Genomic DNA, 13,382 nt, shown 5'->3' with positions numbered 1-13,382 from the left:
CTTGTGTAGAATTTTGGGGGACATACCTTCACTAAAACGATAATTAATCTCTCTTTGTAACTCCAAATTTAGTGGGGTTTGATTATGTGGAAAGATTACTCGATTACGGTCATTTCGATATCCGTTTGGTGAACTATTGATCCAAATTGAGTTGTGTGCAAAACTTTGAAGTTGTGACTCGAAAACAGAATTTTAGGGGGGCAAAATCCAAAACATTATAAAACAGGGGGTAAAAGTCCGCGTTTTAAAATAGGGGGGGTAAAATTCCGATTTAATCAAAACAGGGAGAAAAACTGCATTTAAGCCTAAACTTAATTGAGGACTAAAAAAAGTGATTTTAAAGTATAGGAACGAAAACCAAAACCGAATATAAAAGTAGAGACTAAAAACATATTTTATGATAAAAAAACATATTTTTGACAAATAATTATATTCTAGAAGGATAAAAATAATGTGAATTGGGGAAGAAGAAATGTGCTGTACAGAATAATGAATGAGTATTTATCAACAAAAAAAAAAAAAGAATAATGAATGAGTCAGCAAAAACCGTTGTCCAATAAGAAGTGACTGTGACAAACAAAACGAAACCCCTAGTAAGATTATCAAAATCGGAAGAATGAATCTTTGCATGATTTTTTACTTGCAAAAGGGGAAGTGAACAGTTTCTTCCATAGATAGATAGAGAGAGAAAAAAACTCCATTGTTATTGTTAACCTTTTTCACTTTTAGGCGTATCTGTGATATACCCAATTCGCCGAATCTTATAGTTTAGGGTTTAGTTTTTTAGTTACAAAAAATACTAATTAATAATTAGGACCCTAATTAGATGCACAGTTTCAAAGTTACAAATACATACAGGTGAAATTATTTGGTAGTTTTCTTGTTGTTTGTGTTTCTCCACTCAGGTAATTTCAAAACCTTGTCTTTGTTGTTTAGTTTTTTGATTTTGAGTTTGAATTATTGTAATTTAGTTAGTTTTTTTTCTTCTTATTTTTGTGTTAGATTGAATTTGTAATCGAAGGGTTGGAGTTAGTGGATCAAGTTAGGATTTTTTTTTTTGTTTGAATTGTTTTGAATTGGTTTTTTGTTTTTCATCAATTTTTGGGGCGGATTTTGCCGTTGGAAGTAATTTTTTATTCAATTTTTTTTTTTGGGGGGAAATGTTGTGGTTTGGTGAGTGGTGAATTTTGACAAAAAGTTCTGCTAGGCCTTGGCGGTTTTGATTAAGCTAAGTAAGTTTTTTGAAAAAAAGTTATAATTTTTATTGGCTTATTGAATTGCTTTACCAGGAGCAGAGTTGTCTCTGGGAAGAGCATGTACAGTTTCTGCAATGCTGGGTAGGCGTACATTTATTTATGTGTTCCTAATGTCAGTTTAATGTCATTTCTAAATTGTGTTAATCTTTTTTTTGGTTTTGTTCATGTTTTAATTATGTTTTTTATGCCTTATTCTTGAGTTTCGAGCAATATTAAATTTTAGTTTGGTTTCTATGACATGCCTAGTCCTCTCATCTCATGGATGGTGAATATTGAACGGATGTCACGAGAATCCAAACTAGTTTTCTTCAAAGGTTGCTTTAGGAATTTAGGTTATACTGGCAAGTTTGAAACTTTTTCTGCACAACTTTTGTTAGGACTAAATGCGAAATGAGTTAAGTTTTGTCAATTTTAAGAAAATCAGCTCAGTCAGTAGGTGTTTATTTTGAAGGCTTTTTGGGGGACTATAGGAAGAATTGTGGAGACTAGAGAGTTATTTGTTTTGTTAGAAAGCTGGTGCCATTAACGGCCACTTCAATCTACTTTAAGATTACGAGATTACGTTGACTGTAGAATTTGTAGAGCATAAATGTCCACATTCGGCATATTGGTAAATTTCTAAATTATGTGGCCACGTGATTAGCATTTGAACTTAACGTGGCTTAGACCTCAAAATTATTTTGACTTTGAAAGATTGGGCTAGTCCTATTTATATATTATAAACCTAAGCTTTCACATAGCTTTAAATATAGGTATTTCTTTTTTGCTGTTCACTCACTTTTCTCTGCTCAAACAGATGGAAGGGTTTCTCCTTTTTTACATTCATTTTCTTTCCCTATATTTCCGTCTCTCTATATCTCTCTTTTTCTACTAAAAGAACAGTCTGTTGAGCAACCTTTTTTTATTGCTGAATTATCAATTTTCATATATCATTTGAGCTTTTTATCTTGGGCGTTTCAGTCTTTAGTATCATAATGATCAAATGAAAATTAATAGTTGACAATATTTGATGTAGAATTGAATAAATTTTGCTTTGAATGTATTTGCAATATCATGTTCATTGAAATTATTTGTGTAAAGCTTTTTATGTTGAATTTACAATTTAGCATATAGCTTGAATTCCATTGATTATTCTTGTGGTATTTTTATAAGTTAGATACTCGATATAATTTTATTAAAATAATTTTTGAGATTGTACCGTTGCAATATTTCACCTGTGCAATTGTTTCAGATTACTTGTTTTGCCCTGTGCAGGGAATGCTCTTATTGACTAACTCTTTATTCTTTATTATGTCAACATTATATTATTATTATGATGAGCACATGATCCTTTATACTAGTTCAATATTCTCAAATGTTTTAAACATCCAGGACTGCTAAAAGTTCTTGTTGCTCAAGGTCCAGAGTTCTATTTGGCTGCTGCACCTGAGCTTTTATATTTGAGCGCATGTATATAGATACTCTTCTAGTACATAGATAGTAATGGAACCAAATTCCACAATAGCATTGGATGGAGCTGCACTCAATCTGAAGCGAAAGCGGGACACCCGATGTGTTGCACATCTGACTGGATCTTCGGCACCAACAAACTTGGTTATCAAACAAATGAGATTGGTTGGTAGTGAAGGCAAACCGGCCGACTTTGGTTCTGGTATTTCAAGGTCCTTGGTAAGATATTATTTGAACTATAAGAAAAGCGGAATGCCCAAACGTTTGATGTTCTATAAGAACGGTGAATGGTTTGACTATCCTAAGGATGTTGTTGACTTGGTTAAGAAAGATTTCGAAATAAAGAAGGCAGCTGTGGAAGTAGAGTTAGATGGCCAGGATGTTGTGCTAGATTTTTTGCATATGTATAGTGTGGACTTGAAAACGGGTTTGCAACAACCCATTGCTTGGATTGATGAGGTGGGGGGCTGCTTTTTCCCTGAAGTGTTTGCTGGTTTTGATGAAGAACCCAATAATTTAGGCGAGCAGGAGGGTGGAGAAAATCACGATGCCAATGAGCCACATGAAATAAAATTGCATTTGTCAATTGAAATAAATGGGGCGGATGAATCCAAGTTGGGGGAGTATAGTGGGGAGTCTAACGTTGTTGCCAAGGATGTAGAAGCTGACAGTCATGATAGCATGAACAAAATGGGCAGTAAAAATGTTGTTGCAGCTATAAGGCAAGATCAAGACGTAGACTTAGATGCTTATACTGAATCTGCATATGGAAAACTGGATGTGGATTCTGTACAGAAGATGTTTCTTACAGGAATGACTACTTTGGGCGTTACTAACGCTGACATAGTTGAGATTTACCGCAGCTCAGGCCTTTCAATGCAAGCGCGACTGGACTTATTTCAGAAGCAAGCTGAAATCACAAAAGGAGTTCATGGGGATGCTAATGTTCGATATGCATGGCTTGCTTGTTCTAAAGAGGAACTGTCTACAATGATGGAGTATGGGCTTGGTCACAAAGGACTATCTGCATCCAAATGCATATATGGCTTTGGTGTTCATCTTGCTGCTGTTAGCCACCCTTATGCCTGGTTAGTTTTCATGCGAGCAACTTTAAACTTTATAGCCTTTTAAACGCTCCTAATGGTAATGGTATAAGTTTGTCTGGGTAAAAGCAAAGTGACTAGAAGTTTTTGGGCTTTCTTATTTTTATTTCTATACTAGGCTAGTGAGCAAATTGACCCTTAATGTTGAAATGAAGTCACTCACTAAAATCTGTACACACTAAATTATAACGGGTGTCCCTAGTATTCTCTTATTCAATTATTTGTTACAGACTTCTCTGTTAGCATTTTCCCTCACTTTTACTCCACACTCTGTCTATGTTGTGTTATATACCATTCTTTATTTGAAGTCTACATGATTTGCAGAAGTATTTATATTTAATATTTTAATAGAAAAATTGATTGTGCAGACATTTGTAAATGCAGATGTGATTGCATTTTTAGAGTAGGGATCCTTTCCATTTCCCAAAAGAAACGGGAATGTCCATTATTATAGTTTTGAAGTAAATCAAGGATATAAATGCACGTCTTTTGAGAATTGTTGATATTATTTAAATCATTATACATCTAAACTTTGGTAATTGTATTGTCCATTTCTTTTAAGAAATGGAGAGGATCTCTACTTGCATTTTTATGAAGTCAATCATGTAACGGTAAATTATTACGACTGTTCTGTATTTGACACTTCTATGGTTTCCTTGTCCAATACTGGTTATAGTGTATGTTAGGTTTAAGTCCTTCCAGCGGCCTGTCACTATTCAAAATAGTCTTTGGCACTTACCTTTTACTTTGAGGGGTGGGGGGGGGGGGGGGGGGGGGGGGGGAGTTATGCGCATTTCTTTTTATTACCAACTTTATACATTATCATCTGATATGTTATTATAGACTATTATGTTAGAATGTTAAGACTTAAGAGCATTCAATTTTTCCATGTTTATAGTGCACCTTATTTTGATGTTGATGAAAATGGGATTAAGCATTTGGTTCTTTGCCGTGTCATAATGGGGAACATGGAGCTTCTTCGTCCTGGCAGTGGTCAGCTTCGTCCAAGTGGTTGCGAATATGATAATGGAGTGGATGACATTCAGTGCCCAAAATACTATGTAGTTTGGAATATGAATATCAACACTCATATCTATCCAGAATTCGTTGTCAGCTTCAAGGCCCCTTTGGATGCTGAAGGTGTTGTACTGTTCCTTAGCAATTTTTTTCCCTTGTGTGTTAGATACATGCTTTATTATAAAAAAAAATATATGTTGTACATTTTGACATTACTAGTACTGAATCTTGAAGGAGTTGATTATCAACAAACCAATTAATATGTAATTATTTTCAACATATTAATCACTTCACTCTGGTTTGATGAAACAGCATGTTGTTTATGCTGCTATGCTGTATGATTGCTATTTCTTTTAAAATAAAATAAAAATCTTATTGATCACAACACATGATGTTTTTTTTACAGGAAATGGTTGTTCAACTGAGAGTAAGAAAAATGGTTCTGGGGATTCTACAGTGGACACTGTAAGTTATTTCATGATTTTGCATCTTATGATTTCCTATTTTTCTATGTAAAAGGCAGTGTTAATACCAAATTTGTAACTGTTTTTTATAAGAATGCTTTCTCCGTGATTCAAAAAAAAGAATAGAATGTTTTCTCCAGTATTCAACTTTCTACCCTAATATTTGATTTTTTTCTTCTTCTTTCGGTTTTAACACATTCGTGTGCAACATTTTGGTTCGGGGATTTCATCTTTTGAGATTTGTCTTCTGGATTTTTATCCTATTACGTTTTGCTTTATTATCTTTATCCAAACAATTTTGGTTTGTGGGATGCCTCAGGGAAAAGCTGCCAGTGTGCCTGCTAACACCCGAAGAACTCCGAAATCCCCTTGGCTACCTTTTCGCATGCTTTTTGCTGCCATCAGAAACAGGGTTCCTCCCGATGCTATGTTTCTTATCAGAGCCCATTACGCACAGTTGACGGTATGTAAAGTAGCCTCAATTGATGCCTATGTCTTAAATGATGAAATATCTCTAATGTATCATGCTGCACTTGTGCAGTCAAAGAAGATTTCCCGTGCTGATTTTGTGATGAAGCTGAGGTTAATTGTTGGAGATGATCTACTGAGATCTGCAATAACTAACCTTCAAGTAAAGGTACCAAATTATTTATTCTAAAAGTTTAATTTGGCCTTGAAGTATGATGTATAGTCTTGTGCTGTATTCATACCTCCCACTGAAATCACTTAAAGTTGCAGTTACATTTGTTATGCTTAACCTTTGCATTATGAACTCGTATGAACTATCTCTTGCAATTTGATTATACCTCCTAATGTTTAACTGGCTTATTACAGGGACCAGATGGTGAATTGAACGGCGCAAACATTAAGCAAGAGTGAGTGAGGCTTTTGAATGAGGAGACATAGATCTTTCACTTGGAGTTAACCATTGTCAACATGAAGTTGTGATATTGTTTTGCTCCTGGAGACATTTTAATTTCATTTTATCATCCTTAATTTCCAGTTTTTATCTGGAACTGTAGCACATGTTTGCTACTGGAACTTCATAAGGGCTTATTTTGAAATGTCCGATGATCAGATGTAATGTTAACTTTCATATTTTCTGGTTGAATAATAAATTCAATTAATTGGATATTCATTATAATTTTGTCACTCTAATGTGATTGCTCAATTTGCCCTGGTGAATGAGGGGTTGAACTTGCAACTTGTTTGTTGGTGCTAGTGATAAACATGGCCGGATTTTTTGGGTGTATTGATGATGACATTCATGAATGATGTTGCCTACTCTGGAAGGAAAACTCACTGAACGTAATTCACTGGAAGGGTGACACTTTTATGAAATATGGGTGTGTGCTGTCAATGACAGCATGTGTCAATGACAGCATGTTGCAGTGATATGCGAAATTGATCCATGTTCCTGCAACTACTGGTTTAGGTGTGTATGGAGGTACCGTTTGAATGTGGCTATGGAATGTGATTGTAAGATGGAGCTCGGACTCGTCCAGGCATGTTGCATGCTTCATGCGACTACTGATGGTGAGATTTCAAGTAGTGTTTGATCAAAACTAAAAGTATAAATAGCTGTTATTATGGTCGCGTAGGAAGTGCTAAAAATTTGAACATGTGAACAAGTAAAGGTTCATATTTTGAGGGAAGGTAGCAGATTTGGCGATTGCTAAGAGGACTTAAGTTCACATCTGCTGTGACAAAAACATGCAGTATGAGAATAAAATGGTACATGTGGCCTATGTAATAGAGTAAAAACCTGAATTCTCAGCAACGCAACATCAAACAAGTGCAATGTTAACACTATAGATCGCATTTTGGACTGAAGGAGTTTTTTGATTAAAAATTTAGTCATTTTTTCGTGTGCCAAATCTTATCTTGTAGTAATCCCAAAGAATAAACTCCTATTGAAAGCACAAATTGGACTGCAACCAAGAATTCCTATTGGTGCTGAAAAAAATTGGAAGATAAACCTGTCTCTGAAACAACCTGCCACATTTCTCATACATTACATTTACTAACAAAGTTGTATTGACAAATTTGATGTTATTCATTCGTTCGTTCCTTCATTATTATTACAAGCATCATTATTGTGTGCCAGGAATTTCACCACCTTCCCTTGACGGATCCCAACCAGGGGGTTGGATGTTTGGCCAATCACCGCGACATCCCAGTCTTATGTATAGACCTTTTTTACCTGCATGATACCAGAGTCATGATTAAGTTAATCAGTTGGAAGAAGGTACATTTGGAAGAACTCATTTACAGCTTATTTGAACTTATCTTATATGACAAAATCTTGAGTAAGCATTTTAGAGAGTGTAGCTTATGACACGCACATTAACTTCTTAGATAGTTTTAAAAATTAACTTACAACTTATGTGAAAACGATATAACTACATTCTCTATTTGATTATATACATAAGAGCTTATACAATAAAAACTTTTTCAATAGGCACTTAATTAAACTGTTTATCCAAACATACCCTAACTAAATGAAAAACAATTGTCCAAATGGATTGGTGTCTATCTGAGACAATTTGATTTACAAATAAAACTGCACAAATACCTGGAAGTTTCTTGTCAGATAGGATCAACTGTTTTAGGGCACTCAAACATCCCTGTGCCACACTTTTGGCATAAGCAGGATCCCATCCCTGTAGCTTGACAACCACATCTGCATTCGTGTATGCAGATACGCCATCTTTGACGTTTCTGTGTGTCTCCTCTCTTGCAGAATCTTCATCTGTATTTCATGCAATCAAAATTAATTTTTACCAGAAACAACAGACTGTAGCAATAATGCTAGTGAGTATATGCTTATGTAAATATAAAATATGGTAGTTGGGAGAGGAAGGGTGGGGAAGGAATCAAAAGAAAATGAAAGGGGCGCGAGGAAAGAGTATTAAAGGGAAACTAAACTCTGTTTGGATAAACAACATGATTAAGCACTTATGTATGAGTTTTTTTAATAACAGATAAAATAAAGTCAGCTTGTTTTCGTATAAGTTATTTTCATAAACATCCAGGAGAGCTTATGGAAATAATCTGAAAACCATTTATGAACATGTCATAAGTTGTTTCCTTCCATAAGCTCTCTCAAACAGTTTCACAAGTGTTTATGTCAGTTGACAAGCTCAAATAAGTCAATCCAAACAAACATGCCCTTAATAAGTTTCCTTCCCCTTGTTTGGAACAAGATATTTATAAAGGTTATTGGTAGCTACCATACATATAAGCTTTCACTTTTCATTTCACTCCCTCCATTTTGAAAAACATCCAAACAAATGAAACAAAGTTTGATTTAATCATGGCTTCCTCCACACTCTTTCCGTCATTTCCTCTCCTAAATCTCCCATCCAACTCATAGCATTTGTAATGGTAAAAATTTCTTCAAGACTTAAGCCAAGGATCAAATGACTTATTTATTGTTTTGAAGGTTCAAAACAAGATTGTAGTATTGATTATTGAACTGTAACTGAAGACATATCTTGCAAAAACAACGAAGAATATATCAACAAAATTACCTGATGCTTCAGTCTGCGACAACCAGACAGTAAATCCTGCATAAAGATGTCGCCATTTGTCAGATCTTCCAGCAGCACCATGTTTACCTCCTAATGTTGCAACTACTGTCCTTACATGACTAGCAGACCACTCAAAAAAAAAAAAAAAGCGTTACTACTTGGTACCCAGCAACAAAAGTATCCAGAAAATGAAATGAAGTAAATGACTTACCTACTTATGCTTTCAAGTATAGCACCTTCGCCTTCGGCTACCGAATCAGAACCTTCAGCAAGTAGCCCTGGAAGTCAATTACATTTGTTATACTGCAAGATATGGGAATTAAGTGACTCAGGTATTGAAATACATGCAGTTGTAACAACCATATTCTCTTATATTAAAAATACAAGAAGCATCGTCATATAGTAATATGTTTCGAGGAGGGGGCTTTTTTGTGGTTTTTACTCTTTAATCAGGAATCATCACAACAAATAGAACTATTAGATGAACCCCAGACCAAGTTTTCTCAAGGTGGAAAGTAGCATATGCATTATGCATAAAAAAACCAGAATTGGCGCATTTTTTAGTTTTACCTAGAGTTAAGGCAGTACCTAAAACTAGAACTAAACACATACAATCTTATAAGACATTACTGAAGGCACTCACACAATTCATCTTAGAGTTCTATAATAATATTGAATATCCTAATGGTGATGACAATACACAGCATACAGAAATTTGATATCTCGATCTATCATGTGTTTGCAGAATCTTGTAGGCCTGTGGTGGAAGGAATGGCCTAAGACATCTGGAAGAAAAATCAAGGCATAACAATGACACTTACATGAATCCACAGTTTGGTTGGAATAAGTTTCGAGCAACTCTTTAGTACCAAGTGGCGTGTACCTGAGAAGAGAAGAATATTAAGCCATTAATGAAAGTTACACATCAATCACAGGCATCTAAAAAAAATGCACTCATCAGCATAGTTATTTACTTCTCCTAGTTACAGCATTTTGAATATCGATAATTAGAATCACAAACAGATCACTTAAATGTACCCGAGACCAGTAGCAAGCTCTTCAGCCACTTTCTGGTTGATTTCAGTTGAATCACCAACAAGATAAATTGAAGTTCCTTGCAAAAGCTGCGATGATCCAGCAGCAAGTGATTCCCATGATTGCATGATATCAGGCCATTTCAACTCAGGGTCATGTTTCTTGAAATTCACGATAAGTTGATCATCGTCTATATACCTGTCCAAATCAGAACAAATCAACCAAGAAGGCAAAAAGACCAAAATACGGTTCAAAATTTCATTTTTACTTTAATTTAATTTGCACAAACCATATTGTTTCAGAGGGTTTAATCCTGTCAAAAAGAGGATTAGTTTCTATCAATGTAATGGGAGATCCGGACCGCAACACTTTGATAGTTAAAGATGTATCGTTTGCATCAACCAATATGTCTTTTGTGCTTCTTATATCCATGCTTCCTATATTTAACTTTAACTCCATCTCTGAAGCATTATCAGAAAACTGCATTTTGTTACCTTGTTAGTTACCATCAGTTATAAATCAAACTCAAATGCTAAAAGAGAACGACTTCAAATTATAAAAAGGAAAAAAGGTTTGTATGTGTTCCAAACAAAGAGTTCGGTACCGAGTTCAAATCCTGAAAACTAACATAACTAGTAACTTGGTTTATGTTTGGATTCACTTTTAAGAGAGACAAAAAGTGATTCTAAATTAACTTTGCTTCTAACTTGAAGCTAGGATCTATAACTTTTGCCACCAAATGTTATTTTTAACCTTAAATATAATGTTCAACTCATTCCCACATAAACATATGCAAGCATAAAACATATGCAACAAAAATCAATCAAGACATTGGATTCAAGACACCCCCCCCCCCAAGACGATTCGTGGTGGGAACAATTCTTAGCCAGACTTTACTTACCTCCCGGTCGAACTCTAGATTATTGGGCCCCCTTTCCCTGGGAACCAGAGGGTTAACCCAAAAAAATTCAACAAAAATCTGGCTGCCGTAGAACCAAACACACACACACACACACACTCACCAACAATTGCTTATTTGAAAAAAGAATCTAGATTGTGCAATTTGCATATTGCAAACTATTATTATTAGATGTAATAGTTTGTTACAATAATTAGTTACACTAGTTAGTTCCTCATTAGCTATATAAGCCTTGTTGTATCCTTGATGTAATCAACAATTCTCTCATTATTCAATATAATTTTCTATACTTTTCTCTCATCTATTAATTACATCAAGAATTATAATATTTTGTTTTTTAAATTGAGGAAGTGGAACTTTATTAATAATCAGTGACACTAATAACAATTTTATAACTGTTGTGGAGGGTATGTGGACTCGGTACCTCGAGGCCAAACTCTTACCACTGAGATAACACATCAAGTATAGAAATTATAAGTAACTTATTAGTTAGTATAAAAAGGAAAGAGAAGTAAGTACCTCGTAGGTTGTAGTGGAAACAGGAGCAGTGAAGGAACATTTGCAGGGAGGTAGAGAAAAAGGGTATCTGTGAGATAGAGAAAATAATGAAGAAGAAGAAGAAGAATGAGAGAATGAACGAAGTGAGATGACATTTGGTTTTAAGATTGAGAAGAAGTGGATTGTTTTTGTGGTTGTGGTGTTTGGGGGAAGAAAGTGGAGAGCAGCAGGAGTAGTAGCTACCATTTCAGCAATAGAGATAACACAAACATAAAATCACAATATCCTATGTATGACATACTCCATATGCTATAGTATACTAATTTTTTTCCCCTAGTAAAACGGAGACAAATAATCTAATAATTTTTTTTTACATAGCGTTGAACTCGAATTCTTTCAAACTATTAATTTTAAAAAAATAATATTAATTACTTAATTCCAAAATGTCTTGATTATGCTGATGCTAATTCTACCACAATAAGATTATGCAGCTATTTTTATTTTTTTTACTAAAAAATAGATGATATTCATCTATTCCAACAATTGATAGAGTAAATCAGATGCAAATACAAATTCAACATCGCTAAAAACGAAAAGGATGAATCTGCGAACAAAATACAATTTAGAGATTAAAGAAGTACTCCCTCCGTCCCTATATATATATATAGAGATTAGCAAATGAGTGCGGCAACATTTAATAAAATTTACCTAACTAACCTTCAATTTTCTAGTGTAAAATAATTAAATGTCAAGGTTTTTTTGCCCAAAGTGAAAATGTGCACCTTGCTAACTTAGACCTTCATGTTTTTAGGTGGGTCTAAGTTGGAAAACCCCATATATATATATATAGCTTTGGCTAATATGAACAAGTGCATCATGTCATTCATGATGCACAAGTTAACAATATTGTTATAACAAATATGAATTTTATAAAATCTATTGTTGAATTGATAGTTTATATCATATAAATTATCCATGTCAAATTTTAAAGAAATTAAAAATCATATGATACTGTATGTCATTAAGACCCATCAAGGTTAACAGTTTTTAATATATAAACTATCAATCCAACAGTAAATTTTGTAAAATTCGTATTCATTATAATGATATCATGAACTTGTGCACCATGAAAGGCATGATGCACTCGTGCAATTGAGTTTTTTTTTTTTTGGCTAAATTCATAATTTTATAATTTTTGTCAATGCATTGCACCAATTTTTATGTATTTTAAGAATAAGCAGAAACACTTGAGTATATACAGAAAATTTAAAATGTTAAAATAAAGTTACAACAAAAGTAATTCTACGAGTTGGTAAGTTTCTCATAATGGTTCTTAAGACATCGATCAGTTCACAATGTTAATACTATTATTAAACTAAACATCTCCACACAGGGGCGGAGCCAGGAATTAAAACTTGGGGGGACCAAGTCCAACAAGTTTAATTTCGAAGAAGAAAAATAAATTTTAAGTGTTCAATATATACAAATAATTTTAGAATTTATAAGTAAATGAAATAAGTGAATTATTTTTTACCTAACCATCTTTAAACTTAATTTTTTCAAATACATTTAGAATATAGCAGTGCGAAGAAATATATCATGTGAAAAGACAAAAAAAACACTTAAAAAGAGATTATAAAAATTATAGTAAAAAAAATTCATTTTGATACAATATTTTTCCAGTAAACGTATCTCTTTTAGAAAGATATTATTAACGATGAGTATTTTTTTAATAAGGTGAATACTTTGGTACTTCGGAATTTAGTTGAATACTCTCATAGATAAAATTGAATGTCATGTCATATTTTATATTAATTATATTAAAATATCATTTTAAATGCATTTTGTCTATGAGATATTGATACCTAACTAAATATCACGGTAAAAAAAATCATATTTTAATAATTCAACATTTATGATTAATGTTGGTGTAAGAATTATTTTATCTATTCATAAATACAAATTAAATCTATGATAAAATGGGAGTAGTAATATTTCATATATGTCTATTTTAATATTCTTTTATGTGATCAAGGATATGGCTTTTTATCAGCAAAAAGAAAATATGTATACAGGCAAATAAAAAATGTACATAAGCCTAATTTAAT

At 33.5% G+C, this 13,382-nt stretch overlaps 2 protein-coding genes across 13 annotated transcripts; one reads left to right on the top strand and one right to left on the bottom strand.

The window, feature by feature from the left end:
• Nucleotides 1-563: 563 nt before the first annotated feature.
• On the top strand, nucleotides 564-6,427 carry LOC123909540 (inactive poly [ADP-ribose] polymerase RCD1-like). Of its 12 annotated transcripts, none has more exons than XM_045960394.1 (9): nucleotides 616-905; nucleotides 1,290-1,337; nucleotides 1,708-1,866; nucleotides 2,628-3,793; nucleotides 4,707-4,948; nucleotides 5,232-5,290; nucleotides 5,609-5,752; nucleotides 5,831-5,926; nucleotides 6,124-6,427. In XM_045960394.1, exons 4-9 carry the CDS (start codon nucleotides 2,739-2,741, stop codon nucleotides 6,166-6,168), a joined length of 1,641 nt encoding a protein of 546 aa, XP_045816350.1. In that variant the 5' UTR covers nucleotides 616-905; nucleotides 1,290-1,337; nucleotides 1,708-1,866; nucleotides 2,628-2,738; the 3' UTR covers nucleotides 6,169-6,427. The 12 variants fall into 12 exon arrangements, with proteins under 12 accessions (XP_045816354.1, XP_045816355.1, XP_045816349.1 ...); XM_045960395.1 differs by having other exon boundaries at nucleotides 621-905; nucleotides 1,296-1,337; XM_045960398.1 differs by lacking the exon at nucleotides 1,708-1,866 and having other exon boundaries at nucleotides 564-905.
• A 788-nt stretch (nucleotides 6,428-7,215) lies between these two features.
• LOC123909541 (probable inactive shikimate kinase like 2, chloroplastic) lies at nucleotides 7,216-11,590 on the bottom strand. Its single transcript, XM_045960401.1, has 8 exons — nucleotides 11,296-11,590; nucleotides 10,147-10,337; nucleotides 9,861-10,055; nucleotides 9,644-9,705; nucleotides 9,034-9,100; nucleotides 8,823-8,941; nucleotides 7,865-8,041; nucleotides 7,216-7,492 (listed from the first exon to the last, which is right to left on the bottom strand). Exons 1-8 carry the CDS (start codon nucleotides 11,518-11,520, stop codon nucleotides 7,383-7,385), a joined length of 1,146 nt encoding a protein of 381 aa, XP_045816357.1. The 5' UTR covers nucleotides 11,521-11,590; the 3' UTR covers nucleotides 7,216-7,382.
• Nucleotides 11,591-13,382: the final 1,792 nt, after the last annotated feature.

Source organism: Trifolium pratense, linkage group LG2, assembly GCF_020283565.1.
Source record: "Trifolium pratense cultivar HEN17-A07 linkage group LG2, ARS_RC_1.1, whole genome shotgun sequence".
In the NCBI taxonomy this organism is placed as follows: Eukaryota; Viridiplantae; Streptophyta; class Magnoliopsida; order Fabales; family Fabaceae; genus Trifolium; species Trifolium pratense.
Note: the sequence above shows the minus strand (reverse complement) of the source record. Positions and strands in the feature narration are given on the sequence as shown.